General features: G+C 36.2%; 1 protein-coding gene across 2 annotated transcripts in view; it reads right to left on the bottom strand.

Annotated features, from left to right (window-relative positions):
- Nucleotides 1-18,615, bottom strand: part of DGKH (diacylglycerol kinase eta) — a 157,898-nt gene that overhangs the window by 28,785 nt on the left and 110,498 nt on the right. For both annotated transcript variants that reach the window (XM_086771808.1, XM_086771809.1), the window contains exons 7-17: nucleotides 18,275-18,381; nucleotides 17,016-17,141; nucleotides 15,205-15,307; nucleotides 13,333-13,495; nucleotides 10,785-10,893; nucleotides 10,340-10,479; nucleotides 8,920-9,004; nucleotides 6,273-6,358; nucleotides 4,758-4,857; nucleotides 3,196-3,472; nucleotides 2,617-2,745 (exon numbers count right to left, since the gene is read on the bottom strand). In XM_086771808.1, coding sequence (XP_086627934.1) covers nucleotides 2,617-2,745; nucleotides 3,196-3,472; nucleotides 4,758-4,857; nucleotides 6,273-6,358; nucleotides 8,920-9,004; nucleotides 10,340-10,479; nucleotides 10,785-10,893; nucleotides 13,333-13,495; nucleotides 15,205-15,307; nucleotides 17,016-17,141; nucleotides 18,275-18,381 — 1,425 coding nt within the window. The remainder of the gene's footprint in view (nucleotides 1-2,616; nucleotides 2,746-3,195; nucleotides 3,473-4,757; nucleotides 4,858-6,272; nucleotides 6,359-8,919; nucleotides 9,005-10,339; nucleotides 10,480-10,784; nucleotides 10,894-13,332; nucleotides 13,496-15,204; nucleotides 15,308-17,015; nucleotides 17,142-18,274; nucleotides 18,382-18,615) is intronic.

The raw sequence follows: 18,615 nt of genomic DNA, 5'->3' as shown, positions 1-18,615 counted from the left end.
TATATCAGCCTTAACAGTTATTACAAAATGCTATAGTACTGGATGATAACAATACTACACAACGATTTGTATCTGTGCACGACAAAACTCTGTGATATAATGTTAAAAAATAAAAAGAAATATAAACTGCAAGTGATATCAAAAAGAGTTATTAAAAATTTAGGTGAAGGTAATTAACATATGGAAAAATATTATCTTCATCAAATGACCAGGAAGATCCTCAGAGGGCAAAATATAATATTCAGAACAAAATTAACATTCATTTTTCATAATGCTACTGAAAAATTCACAATGCTATTCACACAGTCTGCTGTCTCTGTACTTAGGAAGAACGTAGTTATAGTAAATAGGAAAATCAACAGAGCAGCTGCTCTTTATTTGACAGATGAGACTCATGGGGATAACTGCAATAAAGACAAACTTTTGCTGTTCATGCTTTGATAAAAACAACAGAGCCCTAATGAGTAAAACTGATGGTTTATTGCAGATAATTGAATTTGTGTTTCATGCTTTCTCCCTAAATACCTATCTTCCACTGACAGCATTAATATGCACTGTTTCACACATATCAGATGTATGAAGAATGATATAGCTCTCCAATAAACGCAGAAATTTTATCATCAAGAAACAAAGGGTTTATATATATTTATACACCTGGGTATATATTTTTATATACCTGGGTGAGTATTTTTATTTTTTTATATATTTATGGCAGTAGGACTGGGTCATCTGTAGGGCCAGCATCCTCTATGAGTTACTACTGAAAATGGGCAACTAACAAGCATTGATTCCTATAATCAAGGTAAAAGGGAGAGGGGTCAATGGAGAGACAATCACTGGAGAATGTCTGAAATCCATTCCTGGAGAAAAGGAAATGTGAGATTCTGAATCAACAGAAGACCCAAGAATCTAATGACGTATTTCTAAGATAGGAGCTACTGACAAAGGCAGCAGCTTCAGAGCAGAGCTTCCTGAGAACAACAACTTTTGAAGACCTTGGTGTGGGTTAGGTTAACAGAAACAGAGGCAAATCCCAAACAGCTTTGTTCATTTTGCCACAGGAAGTTGCTTACTAAATATCTAGAGGATGGCTTTTACTGTCCATCATTTACTGCTGTTTCTCCATGACTCACATATTATCTTGAGACCTCACCTGCAGCACATCACAGCCCGCTTTGGTAATATGGCAAAGACTGAAGTTTCACCTATACTAAGAAACAGCTTTCCTAAAATTACTGCACAGCTTGAGACTCTTGAACAACCCTGGCACATGAACTACCAGTCAACACAAAATGCAGTACTGATGTTTGTGATGGGAAATGTCCAAACATGACCTCTGGCTGGATTGGCTTGGTACCAAAACCAAGCAAGGAAAGAGATAAGTGAAGGTCCCTCATAGACAAATTTTACATTTCAATGTGGGAATTAGTACTATGCTATTTTAGGAGATGAGTAGGGAATACTATTCTCTAAATACCATTTTACGCACAGTAATTGAACACTGAAGAGCCAAAAGGAAAGCTTAGCAACAAAAAGGCTATTACTTTACGGAAATGCTTCCTTCCAAGCAAGTTGTTTTAAACTCAGATCACACAATATTCTAATTGCTTTGTACAATTATTGATACGAATAATACAACTGGATTCTTTCTGTTGAATTTTAAATCTCAGCATGGACTACCCACACTGTCTTCCTTTTTTTTGGGGAGTAACCTGCAGAGCCCCACATTGAGGACAGAATGATGCTCCTACAGGAAAGCAGGAGCACTCAGAGAGCAGTAGCTGATAAAGTCCATCCAACCATGGGCAGAGCAGGTAGAGGGCACTACACCCTGGAAAGCAACAGTAGCTTGGTATAGTGGCTTGCCATATGGCTTGCTATACAGCAGACGATAGCTGCAAGGAACTAGCTTCACTAATGACCTGTACTTGGGACAACAGCACAAGAGATTTTTCATGGGAAGGAACTCTAGGATATCAAAGACTTTGGTTCAAATTTCTGCTCTGAACTAGACAAATAGAGAGGGTGACCTTGGTACTGCCACTTCTCAGGAGACTTCCATGCTCCAGTTCCTATCATATTCTTTCCTGTTTTATGCGGTGCAACTTCATATAAAAGACTAAAATTTCATTCTCTCCGTTCCGATAACGGTCTCAAGGTAAGTTCCCAGCTGAGACATCAGCGTTTCGTGGTCCATACAATGAATAAATATGTCTGTTTCACACAATTTGAAATGCCATCAACAGAAGTGACTGACAGAAATTCCTGTAATATGCCCTGAAATGCCTATGATGGAGACGTGCTATTGCCACCGTTACCCAGGCTTTAGTCCCTGCTCAGGTTCATGTAGAAAGGTGACTGTAAAGGCTGGATTAAATGCAGGCACTTCTCTCCCCAACAAATACTTTCTTAGCTTTGTAAATCCGTACCAAAAGACTGCTCAACTCATCTCCCACATTTTTCACTCAACTTTTATTTATCCAAAGCTATTAAAATTTGTGACTAGTTCCAGTGAAACAACATGTTAGTATTCTTAATTATGGAGCCAACTATGCTCATAATGCAACTATAAGGCGACTGCATAATTTTAAATTATTTTATTCCTAATTTACTCACTTGATGGAGACTCAAGTTCCTTTGTATCTTCCTCTTTTTCCTCTTCTTTGGATTCATCTAATTCTTTGCTATATTCTACAGGAGACTGGTTCACTTGTTCTTCACTATGAGCATTCTGCTCATCCACAACTGCTTATTAAAAAAAGACAAAAAGTTTCAAGATCTTTAAAGAAAACCTGCATAAATGGAAAATTAGCTTATTTTTTTTCTGTACCTTTAAGTTTTAAAATATTAACAAAATATCTCTTGTCAATTCAGTGAAAAAGACTCTTGCAATCCTTTGCCTATAGATAAAGATTTGCTGCCAGAAATTTTCATTTTGTGGAGGATAACAGTTAGAAAAGAAACACACTTTTGTATGTGCACACACGTGCATACATACGTATTCATACATGCAGACAGACAGTCATCAACATCCAAACAAGCTGCATTTCTTTCCCTTGCGGCTTGAAATAAGCATATAATTCATCCATGTAAAAATGTAGAAATCAAGCTTTAATAATGAAAATTAATGCTAGTAAAGAAAAAAAGCCACATTATTATTTTATCAGTAAGGATCAAAATGTTACTGATGTGCACCTTTTTCTGCTTGTTCAATGATCTGCCTCACAGCCTTCTTCAAGCTGTTTGCCCGAAGCATTAACTGTTCCCGCGGTTTGAAGAGTTTCTGGGTGGAAGACTTTGAGACGCACTCTGCTAATTGCTCTTTACTTTCAGACAAGGATTCTTCACTTGAAAACTCCTCTGCTTCTTCTTCCACAATGGGAGGAGTGATGCCTGGGAGAATGGGAGCAGCCTGGGCTTCTATGTGAAGTGCCTGGAGCAACAGGTCGAGCTTCTCATTTAACTCGGTGCACTAAGACAAAATGGAAAAGAATACATACACACCAGAAAAACAGTGAACATATGAACATTTTCAGGAAATTAAGCACCAGGGAGGGAGCTAAATTCTCCATGTGGTAGGATTCAAAATTGTCTCTGTCTAAGTGTCTACATCATTGTCTATGTAAATTCCAAACCCAGGTTCAGTATTTTATATCGGATTATGAGTAGGTCTGCATGGGTTTACACAAACTCTGTGACACTCAACCAGATTAGAGCAATTAAAACAAAAAAAAAATCCCTACACTGAGATGAAAATAACACACTGTGCTAAACTCAGCCTGCCACGTAACTAGGGTACACATCAGATCTCACTCTTCTTCAAATGGCCCACAGCAGAGAGAGAACCAGTGCAGATTCACCCATACCATGCATTATAACAAATTATGAGTGCTCAGTACCCCAATTTTGAGAGATAACCTATGGGGACGTGCCTAGCTGTTAGACTGAAAACATATGGTGGTTTGGGGTTTTTTTTTTTTTGGCAACACAGCTGTACATTTAAGGAAGTGAGTTGTCACAGAGCAGAGAGGCTTAAGCCACAACCAAAATTTGTCAAACACCTCTACCCCGAACTGAGCAGTTGCTCTCTAGGTACACTGGAAAAGATATTATTTTCTGTGCTTAAGGGAAAGGAAACCAATGCTGTTTGGTCCTGGAACAGTAAAAAAAAAGATTTTTTTTCTAAAATATGCACTGACTAGAAACATGAACCAGGAATTGGCATTTAGCAAGTACATTTCCCGACTCTGGCATTGTTAGTGATTTTGTTTTCTTCATTTCTTTTCAGCTTATGTAAATTTTGTGCCTCATATCAAATCCTTCTGGTTTTTTTTTTAACGCTTTTGCAACATGAGCTCTACAATTTACAGCTTAAACCATTATTTTTAACACTGTAGTCTCTCTTCCCTTCATTCTCCCAGCATACTCTCTCTTCATTATCCCATTGTTTTCCTCTAGCCAACTTAATCCCTTTCAGAGAAAAGTGTAACTTCTAATGCAGAATATCTCCATTTATCTCTATGTATATTACCATGTACTTTATCCTTTCTGAAGGAAGAAGTGTAAACAGAGTTTATAGAAATCCTACAGTTTAAAGACAATTAGGAAACTGTTCTATGCACTATGAAGAGAAGAATTTTAAAGTCACTGGTTGAAATGAAAGTCAAGCTGAGCATCCTGGAGAGGTTTAAAAATTAAACACCCATGAGCTATACACAAAACCACAACTTTAAACCAGAAAATAGTCATTGTCTTACTTTAATGGCCATGGCATCGGCTTCCTCTGCATTTTCCATTGGTTTTTCATAAGTCTTCCCTATTTTGGCAACAAAGTCCTTTACAGTTTCACATAATATTCTTCAGATAAAAACAGGAGAGGGGAGAAATCAAAAGAAATTAAATGGATACGTGTTGAATATTAAATTTTTATGGCAATTGTGTTATATTCATACTGCTATACACCATTCTTGTTGGAAACTGAACTCTGTGGTCATACTTGCAAAACAGACGATACTCTTTCCCACAGCTTGCCAAATTCAAGCAATAAGATTTAAACCCAAAACTCTTCCTCCTTTTTGATTTAAGCCTTTGCACACATTGTGTCTAAGTCTCTTATTTCTAAGAACTAAAATAAACATGATTAATTTTATTCATTCCCTCGCTTGTACACCTTCCATATCAGAGCTGTTAGCAAACTTGCCTTCACTTTGTTCAGTTCAAACACAGTCGTGCAAATTCCCACGCAAAGATGGAGCTTAGAAACCATTGCACAGCTCACACTTTTGAACCACAGCTGACCCTGAGGTGTATCTATGCAAACTACAGTGGCTGCAATGAATTTTCATTCTGTAAATCAGAGAAAGACTCAGTTCTTATTACCTACACTGCTGACAGACAGTAAACTTACTAATGGAGTGTGGATAATTGCTTAGCACTGTTCATTTGGTTGAAATTTATTTGACAGAAACTAAATAGTTTTAACAAGATACAGACCCAATTTAGAATTTGGAGCTGTAATAATATCCTGCAGTTTAATTTTCAACATGTGCCAGGTATACTTTAAATATGAAATTTTGTTAACTTGCTTTTAGCAGAAAAAAAAATGGGATGTAGTAAAATGTAATAACATTCATATATATTTTTGAGGACATTGTCACTGGTCTTTTGCATATTGCGAAACAGAAGCTTTTTCAGAGAGAAGGTATACACAGAATACTTCTGTCTTCAGATGATACCCATGACTTGCCAAGTAATAATATCTCCTTTTTAAGTGTTTCAGTTTGGGGAAAAAACCCTCTGTTGTCTGAGGCCACTATTTATGAACTGATATAGACAGAGCTATGACAAAGCTAGCTAGCTAAAGTTCTGCTTCACATTGGTGAAGCTGTTTGTCCTCTTAATGATATGGATATTCATAAAACAAAACAGAAAAAAAACGTGAAGTAGATTGCATATTTGCATTAGTCACAATAAACTTCATATTTAAGCTGCATACTGATTTGGAGTGATTTAAAATCACTTTATGTTACTATTGTGTGATTTTTAAAAAAAAAAAGTTGATGTGTTTGGAATTAAGATATCCATTAAAATTGTACCATATTTTTTTTTTTCAGAAAAAAAACATCCTCTGTAAAATACATACATCAGGATATATCAAGCCAGGGCAGCTGGGCCAGCCATATGAAAATCAGGCTTAGACAGAAGGTTATTATGGTTATGATGTTACACAGGGGATTTATACCAGACATCGTATATAAAACCGATCAACTCACTTGGCAGATGATATGACAACTGAGTGCTGATCAGAATTTAGAATTTTTGCAAGATGAGCAGCAACTGAGTCCTCATAAGCAGATATCTGAAAACAGAGAAAAAAAAGACTTCTATTTCCACACATTTCAGCAGTTTAACATCAAGCAGTGATGTTAAAATGCCTCTAGAAATAGCAGGATTTCCATTTCAGATCTAATACAAGGACAAGCATCTGGCAATGCAAATTCTACCTGCATACTGTATTTTATGTACCAGATTTTTAATATTCAAAGTAGCACTTCAGCTGAGAACTTGAGCCACAGCTCTTTTCCTCCTGTAGAGAAAATAGTGAGTTATTTCTAGGCTAAAAATAGTCCATCAGGTAGAAAAAAAAAATCTACCTTCTTTTTAGATTTATAACAACTGAAATTATTTTAATCAATTATCTTTTTTTCCTAAAACAAGAAAAGTTTCCCTCAAATTCAGCTGCTCAACTAATATTAAACCTAAAGTTTGCAGTTATAATCCTAAAGTTTCTTTTTACTGTCAGATGGGCTCTTACTCCCCACGTATCCCTACTGACAAAAGCTGCTAAACTGGTACATTATCAAAACCAGTCCTTAAGGAGCAAACCATTTAGGGCTTAGTCTTTACAAGAATATTTGGGAGAATGAACATATGCATTGCCTGTCTTTTCTTGCAGAGAAGAATTCTAAACCCTGAAATTACTTAGGCAAAGTTTCGGAATGGATCAGATTCACATATTCACACACTATATCCTGTCTTAAAATAGGCATGGATCCAGACTTCAATTTAAAGAGAAAATTCTAACCAAATTCCAAATCTAAAGATAAAAATAAATGCAGTTCTGAAATTTTCTGATGGCTTCTTTTAAGAATGTCTTAAAATCTCTTTGTGTGTTTTTGCCCTTGATATCGAGCAGGTAGATGTACCACTCTTTTTTTTTTCTCCTAAAACCCAACCTTAGTTGTAGAACTCTGACAGTAAATCAGTTTTCATTTCAAGGAACAAAACAAGACCATCTGATCTGTAAGAATGAACTACTGTTGTTCAAACATCAGTATAAAACTTCTGGAACCAAACCAAGTGAAACAAGTCTACCGAAACTCAAGTAAAGGAAAAAAAAAGAAAAAAAGAAGTAGATATGTACTTTTATTTACTTTTTGAACTGCACTTTAATACATTACCTACTGTAAGGTTAACATTCTTTTTCTGAAATATCATAACTCAAGAAACTATGCAAAAACTATTAAAATACAGATTAAATGGGGTACTCAAAAGAAAACAGCTTTCTCCAACTCAGAGTAATGGTCGGTAACTACAGTTTAGAGAATCGATTTTCAAAAAAAAGAGGTTTTGTATGAGCAGTTCCTTCCATTTTCAGGAGAGGCTAAATACAATTTGAAAGCCAGAACTAACTAGAATAAAATGTGTATTTTTTCCTTTACAAGATGAAGATACACTTGAAAATTTTAACAATCTTGTAAAATTAGAGAAGAGAAAGCCTCAGTCTGGCACTGGAAACAGACCTGTGCACAGAGCAACCCTGTTAAAACATCAGCCAGTGGAGCCCCTGCCTTTTTTCCCTGCATCTCTATATCCAGCAAGCTGTCAAAGGTTGTAACTTCCTGGCCAATTAAAACAGCCTGAATTATTAAATTATTCAGGAATCTGATTAATTATTGCTTCTCAAGTATTTTTGAGCTAAAGTTGATATGCATTAACTTTCTAAAGGAATATATTATTTTCTCATTTTTAGTCAGACTTCTCATGCCAATTATTTTGATTAAAGCATCTCGCTCTCCCTCAAACTCAAAACCTCATCAGATAGTACAAGTACAAATCTAATCAGAAAGATAGACAAAGCTTTTCTTTGAGGTCACTTATAATTTTGAGCTCTCTCAAAAAACAAAGATAAAGTTGAGTGGTATCTCCTGATCTAACTCACTTTTACAAGCTGCAAAAAGCTTCTTTCTTTCAGAATGCCACACTTGCCTTTGAAAAAAACTTTTTTTTCAATGCTTATTCCAAACTCAAGATAGTAAACATTTTACTTTTATATTAATAAAAGTAAAATATTTTAATATTTTTATATTTATATTAAAAATATTTTCATATATTTATATATACTATTAGTATACATATATGTATACTAATGTATACTATATATATTATATACATATATATACACTAGTACACATAGCATTATTCTATAACATAATACGATACTATTGTATATAAAATAATAGAAATATATTCTTACATAAAATAATTATATTAAATATACAATACTATTATATAAGAATTAAATACTATATTATATTCTTATATAAAATAATATATATTATGTATAATACGTAGAGTAATATATATGAGAGAGATACATATATAAATACATCTTTCAGGAATAAGTTTTTCTGACTGCTCTGTTGAAGACTCCTTACCTTCATTCATTTTTGGCAAATAATACATAACTGGAAACCCTAATTACTTGAGATACACGCCATGAACAGATATTGACTCAGTTCAGTTAGCAGATCAGAGAATATCTGTTTCTATTTTTTACACAAGTGCTTCAATTACAAATATCACTCCAGAAGCTCAAAGTTAAGCACACGAAACAACAAAACAAAAGTAGAAGTTCACCTGGCATTCCTCCGACTCTTCTGCAGTCACTGGAAGAATAGAAGGCTTTGCTGGTAATTTCAGTTCATAGGACATTATACTCCACCTGAAAGAAACATAACAGCTTCAAGTTTCCAGATTTTTAGTTTTATCTTTTTTCCAACAAAGGAAAACTCATTGTTACACCATGGAATAACTTGTTAAAAAAAAAAAAAAGCACCTTCATTTTCAATTGAAAGCTAATTGTATATGGGTGAAATAATTAATGATAATAATTTGGTTTATTCTTCAGATTATTCATTAGTGATTTGACAGTGATCCTTATTTGTGAACAAATGGAGACAACAAAGATTTTCCAGCAAAACATTCACAACATAGAAGAATTTGTGCAAATGAACTGCAGAATTCAAAGGAAAATAGACATGTTCCTAGAGAAAAAGCTCTAAGATAACATTAGCTTTTCATGAGAACAAAGCAAAAAGTGAAGTATCTTCATTGACATATGTATTTTTTTTTTTCCCCCTGGTAAAGAACAGTACCCTACAGCATAGATAGTATGAAATTGCTAATAGCAACACCCTTCAAAGCCTGCTGCAAAGAACAAGTAATCACTGCAGATGGCCTTGGGAACAAGTGTACTGAAATTAGAACAAAAATGAAACTGAGCTTTGTTTCAGTACAGAAAAAGACAAACGTGATTTAATCTAAGAATCTTTCAGAATGCCTAGGCCAACAATTACTTCTAAGGATCAGTAACAAGCATTTCTCTACATATTTTGCTGTAAAACGATCAAGTAGTCTGCAGAAAAGCTTAAAATAAAAAAGGACTTGTTTCTCTGTTTCATTAAAAAAACCCTAAAATAAAATCCTCTTTGATCACATTCAGGTGTTTATAACTACAGCAAGAACAGGAACACCCATGAGAGAAAGGAATGGAGCAAGAAATACTCCTCTCAAAAACTGTTACACCTTCATTGGAATGACATGACCACCACCTTCTCCGACATTGTTAAAATTGGGATTGCTCCTTTGCTTTATGGATGGAAACCACACAAAATAAGGAGTGGAAAGATCTCTTGGTTTTGACTAAGAAAATGCCTCCAACAGAAATATTATTAGTGGATCAAGACACAGATCCAGTTAGCCCAGCATCTTGTCCACAGCTGATGTCTCAGGAAATTCTATGACGGGTGAAAGCACACGATGAGAGTTCTCCCCACATCCAAGGACAGAGAGCTCAGGTGTTGCCTAAATAAAGATGCTACCTTTAGTGGTATTTAGTAGCGTGCATAGAGTCCATAAAACTGCTTAAAACAGTTTTGAATGTATACTATTTATTAATGCTTACAACTTCATGTAACAGGTAGTTATGCAGCTTCATCAGTTATGAAATACAATTTGAACTTCATGGTAAGTCATCTATATGCACATTTCGGTTTACCTGTCTAACATTTTCGTGCTGGCTCGTTCTAGTTTCTCCAAAATCTGAGGAAGTTGTGTATCATCGTCACAGGATCCTCCCCAACCAAGGACACGAGCAAGGTCATTTCCAGTACCAAGGGGTAACACTCCTAACTGACACTGAAACACAACACAGGAGCACATCTACTATTGAAAACTACAAAGAAAAAGTACAAACTATTACAAATGCTTGTTACTTCAAGCAACAAATGTTAATTACACAGCTGATGTCTAAAGCATGTAAATCAAATTGTGCAATCCCGAAACAACTTGTCCTCTTTACACCAGTGAAAATTTTCATTTAACAGTAACTATTCAGTTTGGCCCATATACAGAGATACGACAAAGAACCAAGTCAAGGAAAAGTAAGCATACAAAATTAAGTCTAATCAATACAGTAAAGGAAATTAAGTATGCACACTTGCCTGTTTGTGCAAGCTGAGCTTATCAATTTCTGACAAAACCCAACCCACGCTTCCATCACCGCCACACACAAGAATCCTGAAGTTGTCAAACTTCTGAAATAACCGCAAACTGCAGAGAAAATGCAGCCAGTTAGAGACAGTTATGTCCATTAGTGAGAGAGCTGTTATATTCATTAGCAACTGTTACAAGAAAATACGGTGCATGGCACTTTTATGGTCCTTCTTTTATTGTTCTGGGGTATGTGAATACAACCATCTCCTTAATAAACCTATCTGCATGCCTTCTATTGCTGTATAATCCACTTATACTGACATTTCTGATAAATAACATGCCAAGTTTTACTTAAAATTCCCTTGATATTGTTTTCAGGATTTTATTCGTATTATTTTATTATTTTTATTAGTTTTTTTTAAAATAAATTCTAAGAGGTGAAATTGCAACTGCTGTATGCTTCCCACTTCAGCCAGAAGCACAAGGCACCACTGGGGATTTTTCATGAGAAGAGGTTAGGACACAATGGTAGGACGTGCTCCACAATACGGGTGGGCTTTTGCCAGCGCGTGACTAACTAAATGCAAGGACTGTTGGAGGCAATTATTACACATAAAATGATCACAACAATATAAGACAAATAATACAAGTGTTTCATATTATATCCGTAAAGCCGTATCCTGCTTTAGCTTCCTACGGCTCTTCCTCCTGTTCTTTCACTTTTAACGCCTCCAGGATACAACACTCAGGCAGTACAGAAAAAGGGAGACAAGAGAGACAGAACAAGCAGAAAGGTGAGACACAGATGAAAGGGGAATGAGATGTAAAAAAACAGCCAAGAGGTAAAAACAATAGGGATTTAAACTTAAAAAAAAAAACAAAAGAGGAATTGGAAAGTATAAACTCTTAAAATAATAAAAATAAAGATGTTTAATTTTAACGCATGTTATTTTCCAGAATATGTATAATCTCTGAACTATTTCTAAAAAGCAACATATTAAGATCACAAATTTTAGATGCATTTATATTTTTTCTGAAGAAAATAATGTCACTTGTATATGATAGGCAGATATCTATTCAGAACAAAAAGATATAGATATTTAAAGAAAAAAATATTGATACCAGAACAATTTCTCCTACCCTGAGAGAAGGGAGAAAACCCCTAAGAAATACTGTCTCAAAGAATGCAATTCTGCTTTTTACATCAACTAGAAAAAAACCAGACATCACCACAATCTGACAAAATAACTGCTAAGGATCTCTCTTTGGAAACTGTTTGGGAAAAATATTTAAAAGCAACCAACCTGACCTATGATTACTGTGCGAAACCAAAGTGAGCCTCCCGAACCATGCTGCTGTTAGGTACAGCTATATGAAGCAAGAGAACTTGCAAACAGACAGACATATTTTTCAGACTGCCCTCTCTCAAAAATTGTCTCTCCAATTAAGATGAACTTTAATCTGTCATTATAATCACACGTACAAAATGTTAGCCAAAAGGGACTTAAATTAAATTCAGATTATCAGAGTTATAATGAAAAGAATATTACAACTTAGAGAGTTAATATAACAAGCCCATAACACAGTACTAATTATAAAAATCCATAGCTGTATTCCATTGTATTTGCATTATTTGCCTACTGTTTGAACTGAATTTTTTGTGCATTTGTTTCATCTACATTTTTATCATTCAAGCATAATTCTGCATCTTTAAGAGTACAAAAATCAGTGTTTCTCATTGCTGTAACAGATACTAATAGGCCATTTAACCACAATGCTATATCTGACTGGAATTAAGTTAGGCAACAGAAAAACATGCATGAATTTAATCTTTACAAATGTCTAAAGATGCTTGGGTTGCGGCCACCACTACGCAAATTTCATCCCTATCTTGCCAACAACAAACTCTTAGATTTTGTAGAATGCGTGATGGTTTTAATTGTGTTCTTGCTGCAAATTTGGTGAGATGCTCATTTTCTTGACCATTGGCCTATGTTGCCTAAATCATATTTCGTATGTAGTTTTCAGATGACAAAAGTTTTAGCGTACTTGTCCATCACTCACTGCAGGCTCCCCCACTGACATTTGTGTTTAGAATTCAAAAAGATACAGAGTACGTGTAGACAATAGTTTTATTCCATAGCTATTCACAACAAAGTCGCAGGACTATCTGTATTACTCATATGAATTGGAAGAAAAGCACCGGGGCAAACTGTGCGTGAAGGTCCTGATTCAGGAGAGCTTCTAAACATTTGTAACGGTCTTGAACCTTACCAGTTAACAGAAGTCCAAGCTAGCCAAAAAGCCACAAAACATTTGGGCTGATCGATTTTGGTTTTCAATTTTCAAGTGAGCTTTTCTAAAACAAAAATATTATCCTACAATCTTTTCACCCACCAGAACTCATCCTGAAATTCTGTTATCTCTTAGATTTTAATTAGGAAGTCACAGTAGATATTGATGACAGAATTACAGCAACGAGGGGACAACACAACACTATACTTGGCACTAAATTCCCTTGCGGAAAGGATCGCTCAAGATTTCCAAGGTCATTACCCTAAGTGAGGTCCTCCATTCATTAAATCGAACACCTGAGCTGGATTTAACGACTGTTTGAATCGACGAAGAAACTTTACTCCCTGATTGTCTCCACTCTTTGAGTTAACAAAAACTAAAAGAGGACTGGCACAGGATGGCGGGCATGTGGCTTTCCAGAAACCTGTGAACATAGTTAGAAAGAATGAAATAAATAAGGCTTTCTAATATGAACAACACAAAAAGAAATCATGGGAAAGAGGAAGAAAGGGATGAAGGACAAAAGGAGTACATTTTATCATGCATAATGTAAATGCTAAACTGAATATTAGCCCTGCAAAGAAAACATAATTGCTCAAGATTTACCAGTTTTTTTTTTTTCTTTCTGGTATTTTCAGTGCCTAGATTTAGTAAAATCCTGAAGACAATAGCTTTATTGTTTCTGCAGAGTGAAAAAGTTTATTAACCTTTTAGAATACTTCTCAAATCTTATCTTCACTGATTAGCACATAATTAAATACATATTTCAGTTACAAGTGTTTGGGTTTCAATTGGATTTTTCTTTAACCTTACTGGGTTGAACTAGACCACCCATATCTGTATCAGCTTTCTAAGAGCACCCACAGATTTTTAAAGTTACGGTACTCAGTTGCTCCCAGGTGAGACTTTGCATGAGAACTGAATATATACTACTAATTATAATAGAATCACTGAACAACAGACCTTCAGCTGTGATCCAAAACTTATAAAAGTCAATGCAGGTCATAACTAATTACAGCAGGCTTTCTGTAAGGCCTTTAGTAATTAGTACTAAAGGACAGTGTTATCACAAACATGACCAGTTCATGGAAGTAGTGGTTTCTCAGCAACACTTCAAAATCAGACATCACAGGTATAGGTTTTGACATGTGTTTCAGGCAATATTAAAATGACTATGTTGGTTTCAATTACTAAGAAAATTGCTAAAGCTGCAAATGAAAAACTGGCATAAAAGGGTGCTAATTTAATTCCACGTTATCATAAAGTATAATTTAAAATAAAGTTTGATTAAATTATTTAAGTGCCAAGAAAAATAATTTCACATATGGAACAATCTTCCTAGCATGAAGAATAAATAGCAGAATGATGCTCTGATCTAAGATACCACATAGCAGGTAAATAGAGTGAATATATACAGCATAAACAATCACTTCTACTATCTTCGTGCAATAATATTAATTAAACTGTGTTAAAATTGTTGGTCTACATTTGCCATCAACACAAACTATAAAATTCAAGCAGAGATTTCATGATACTTTTTATTAAATCCACTCCTTGCCTTCAAGTGCAGTCTGCCACTACTCACGTAGGTCTACCCTGAGCCACCAAAGAGCACCTCAGAGTTCTGAACATTTGCTGGGTTTTTCTCTCTGTGTTACAGGATTCTTACACTGCTTACATTTAAAAGAAATTTAGGGAAGCTATGGAAGCAATTCCTCTCTCTAGCCTGGAAAAGTAGTTGTTGGATCTGAGCCGTTCAGCTAGCTTACCTCTGCATAAAGCAAAGTTATAAAAAAATTTGAGAACTTACAGCATAAGTGATGCATGCCAGGCAGGCATCAGCCCACTTCATGTGAGGATTCTGGTCATTCACTTGAAAAGTTTCCAAGGGTCATAAATAAAACGGGAGAAATTTCTAGTGGGGGAACTTTCAAAAACATTTTTAAAACGTCAGTTAAATCATGTCAGTTAAATAATCCTCTAAAAAGCTACACGGGAAATAATACTGTTCTCTAAATTTGAAGACTGCATTGACCTGTTGAGCAGAAGGTTTTTAGCCTTGTTTAATTACACAGATCTTACTGAGCACTGCAAGTCCAGAGCTACCACTGAACACACTACAATGCTACGTACCATCAGAGTCTATACTGTTTAGTGCTGTTGGAGGTATGATCGATACCTTACATTGGCCAAGCGGACATTTACGAGGATACAGATCTTTACAGGCAGTGTGAACCTAGAAAAGAAACAAAAAATTATTTCCCTACAGTGGAATTTTGAGGTGAAAGTATAACTGGTACAGTACCTATGTAACAAAATTGGACCAATACATAACATTCAGATGCAGAAGGAAGAGGAGTGAGACTGGAAAAAAAAAAGCATGCGAGTGTTCAACCACAAAGGCTTGTTACTTATTGCCCAAAACATGTCTGGAATATCATAGAATTTTTAAGGTTGAAAAAGACCTCCAAGATCATCAAGTCCAACTATCAACTAAACACCACCATGCCTACTAAACCATGTCCTGAATGTCTACACATTCTTTGAACACCTTCAGGGATGGTGACTCCACCACTTCCTTGGGCAGCCTGTTCCAGTGCTTGACCACTCTTTCAGTAAAGAAGCGTTTCCTAATATCCTATCTAAACCTCTCCTGCTGCAACTTGAGGCTATTTCCTCTCGTCCTACTGCTAGTTACTTGGGAGAAGAGCCCGCCTCCCTACAACCTCCTTTCAGGTAGTTGCAGAGAGCAATGAGGTCTCCCCTCAGCCTCCTTTTCTCCAGACTAAACAATCCCAGTTCCCCAAGCCGATCCTCATAAGCCTTGTTCTCCAGACCCTTCACCAGCTTTGTTGCCCTTCTCTGGACGCGCTCCAGCAACTCAATGTCCTTCTTGTACTGAGGGGCCCAAAACTGAACACCATATTCAAGGTGTGGCCTCACCAGTGCTGAGTACAGGGGCATGAAGTACTTGATCTTCAGCTAACCCTATAGCAGGTAGGAATTGTCCTTTCAAGGGAATCGCTTACCTCCATCCACGAGCAAGGGAGGACCAAGTTCCCAGCAGCCAGCATCTGTGCTGAGGGCAGCAGGCACATTGTGCACATGCAAAGCAGTAGCTCTGTACAGGCTTAGTCCACCTGGATGTTCTGGCAGATGTAGCTGCGCTAAAGCCAGCACATCTCCCAAGCCAGACAAAACTGACAAAGGTGGGTCCCACAGAGTATGTGTTGTAGACGTCTCTTTTGTATTCATTAGAAAAACAGGCACACATAGATGGGGTTGCACTTCACCTACATTTCAAATTCCCTCTGGAGATGCCAATCATTTCCCACTGCCTACACACAGAGCCTTGGACATCTAGATGCCAAAAGCCTCAACAATAAAAAACCTTGCTGACTTTCCACTTCTGTAGCCTAGCATATGAAATCCATCTTTTTAGACAAGTTAAAAAAATGAAGAGAAAACTATATGTTGGGAAACAGCGATAACATTTTACAGAATTTCAATCAGCAACCTACAGAGTCTCCTGAAAAAAGAAAACGTCAAGGTTTTGCAGTAATAAAAATACTACTATGATAATATTGATAAACAGTATTAAATATTAATATTACTAATATTACGAAAATGTTATTACAGCAATATCTATTATTAAAGAGACAAGAAAGTAACATATGATTATCAGGCGTACAGAACAGGCATCTGAACTTTCAGTTATCAGTTACGAGAAGGCAGAGAAAACACATTGGGTGACAAAAACTATTAAAGAAAAGCTGCATCTGTGGGCGTATGACAGTCATGAGAAATTATGAACATTAGAGAGACCTGAGTTTGCACAAGACGCCTGCTCCTACTTAATTCAAAAGCACGGTTATGAAATGGCAAATGGCGAGCAATAAATCTGGCAAAATCCCAGATGCTTGGGGGTGGTTCATTGCACCTACCATAGCTTTACACCAAAGGCACTTCCAATCTTGCAGGCGTAAAACACTGCCACAAGTCTTGTCACAGACTGCGCATTTGGCACTGACAGGCAGGTTACCCTCTAACCACTGGTGAGGCATAGCTATCTGTGAAGAAGTAGTCATAAAAGTTAAATACTCAGAAATAGAAATTAGAGGCTTTTGTCTCTCAAATGTAAGTGCATTTAAACTATTTCCCAGAGTTCTACCCTTTCATCAACGAAGCAGGTATGTCACCAAGATAAGTGACACTGATGCTTGCGAGGCAACAGCTATGAAGGTGGAATTTGGTGGTGTTTCGCTTGCTAGGCAGAAAATATGACAGCTGAAGAAGGAAGGCACATCTCATTCAACTATTTATGGTACTATGATAGCAGCTAACCACAAAACAACAGGGCAGTTAAATCTAGAGACCCGATAACACAAGTATGTACCCATTCCCTTACTGTTGACTACATGACACAAACCAATTAAAATAACTACAATTCAGAAGAACAGGGAGGACAGGAGAATATCTCTGTGGCTTTACGTACCCCTCGGTCACCATGACTGGTAAGTCACAGCTCCACAAAGTAGTGTCTAAATGCAATAAAAAGCTTTACTCAGTGCAGTATTTGTCCCGTTAATACCACGTGCCACTCCTAGTACAGATGAAATGACACTCATAGGTCTGCAATTCAGCACCAACCTTCTAGGAAGAAGCTTCAAGCCAGTGGCACAATACATCGTTGTGTTTGTAAAAAAAAACCATCTATCACAATAAACTTCTGAAAAGCTTTTGTCACTTCTCCGGCTACTTTTAAAATTCCTGCTTTCATCAGTAAAAAAAAAACCCTGCACACTGGTGAATTCCAAGCAGGTCTCCTGGAAAATAGCTATCAGTAAATCGGACAGAAAATGAATTGCCAGAACAGCATGGCAACAGCATAAAATGCCACCTCTGCTTAAGAACAGCAGGAACTTCTGGGAGCAAATCTGCAGCTTCAGAGTTTCTCTGCCTGTGGCCTTTAAAGTCTTGTAACATAGCAGCAACCTAGTGCCCACAGATACTGAACTTGTCTGGTGAGAAAGGAATATAACTTTTGTTCTAAATACCATGTTAATCTTTGGAAAGTGTTCAGGAATAAAGCTACCATTAACTTTAATGGGTCGCATGGCAATATTTCTATGCTTAGCCTTTTTTTTTTCCCAATAAAGAAAAAACAGCTTTGGAAAATACTGTAAATATGAATAATACTTACACCATCTTCATCTTCAATGATGTCTTTTCCAATTGAGGCTAACGTAGTCCATTTGCAGTTATTTGTTGCTCGAACAGCGCATCTTTTATGTGCTTTAAACTTACACACTGGAAGGCACACATAAACATATATACTATGTTATTTATTGTATTTCAGTGATATTGATCTTTAAAAAAATTCAACACAGGTATTCCATAAAACAGCCATGTACATGTCACTTAGTGTTGCACACATGATGCAAGCCACCTAAAAGAAAATTCAATTCATAATCACTCCAGCTTTAATTGTCTAAACTGGGTTTAACTGCTCAGATGTAGCCCCTGTTAAATCTGCCCTCAAAT

The sequence above is a fragment of the Chlamydotis macqueenii genome, chromosome 1 (assembly GCF_036417535.1).
Source record: "Chlamydotis macqueenii isolate bChlMac1 chromosome 1, bChlMac1.mat, whole genome shotgun sequence".
In the NCBI taxonomy this organism is placed as follows: domain Eukaryota; kingdom Metazoa; phylum Chordata; class Aves; order Otidiformes; family Otididae; genus Chlamydotis; species Chlamydotis macqueenii.
This window is presented reverse-complemented; position numbering and strand designations above follow the sequence as displayed.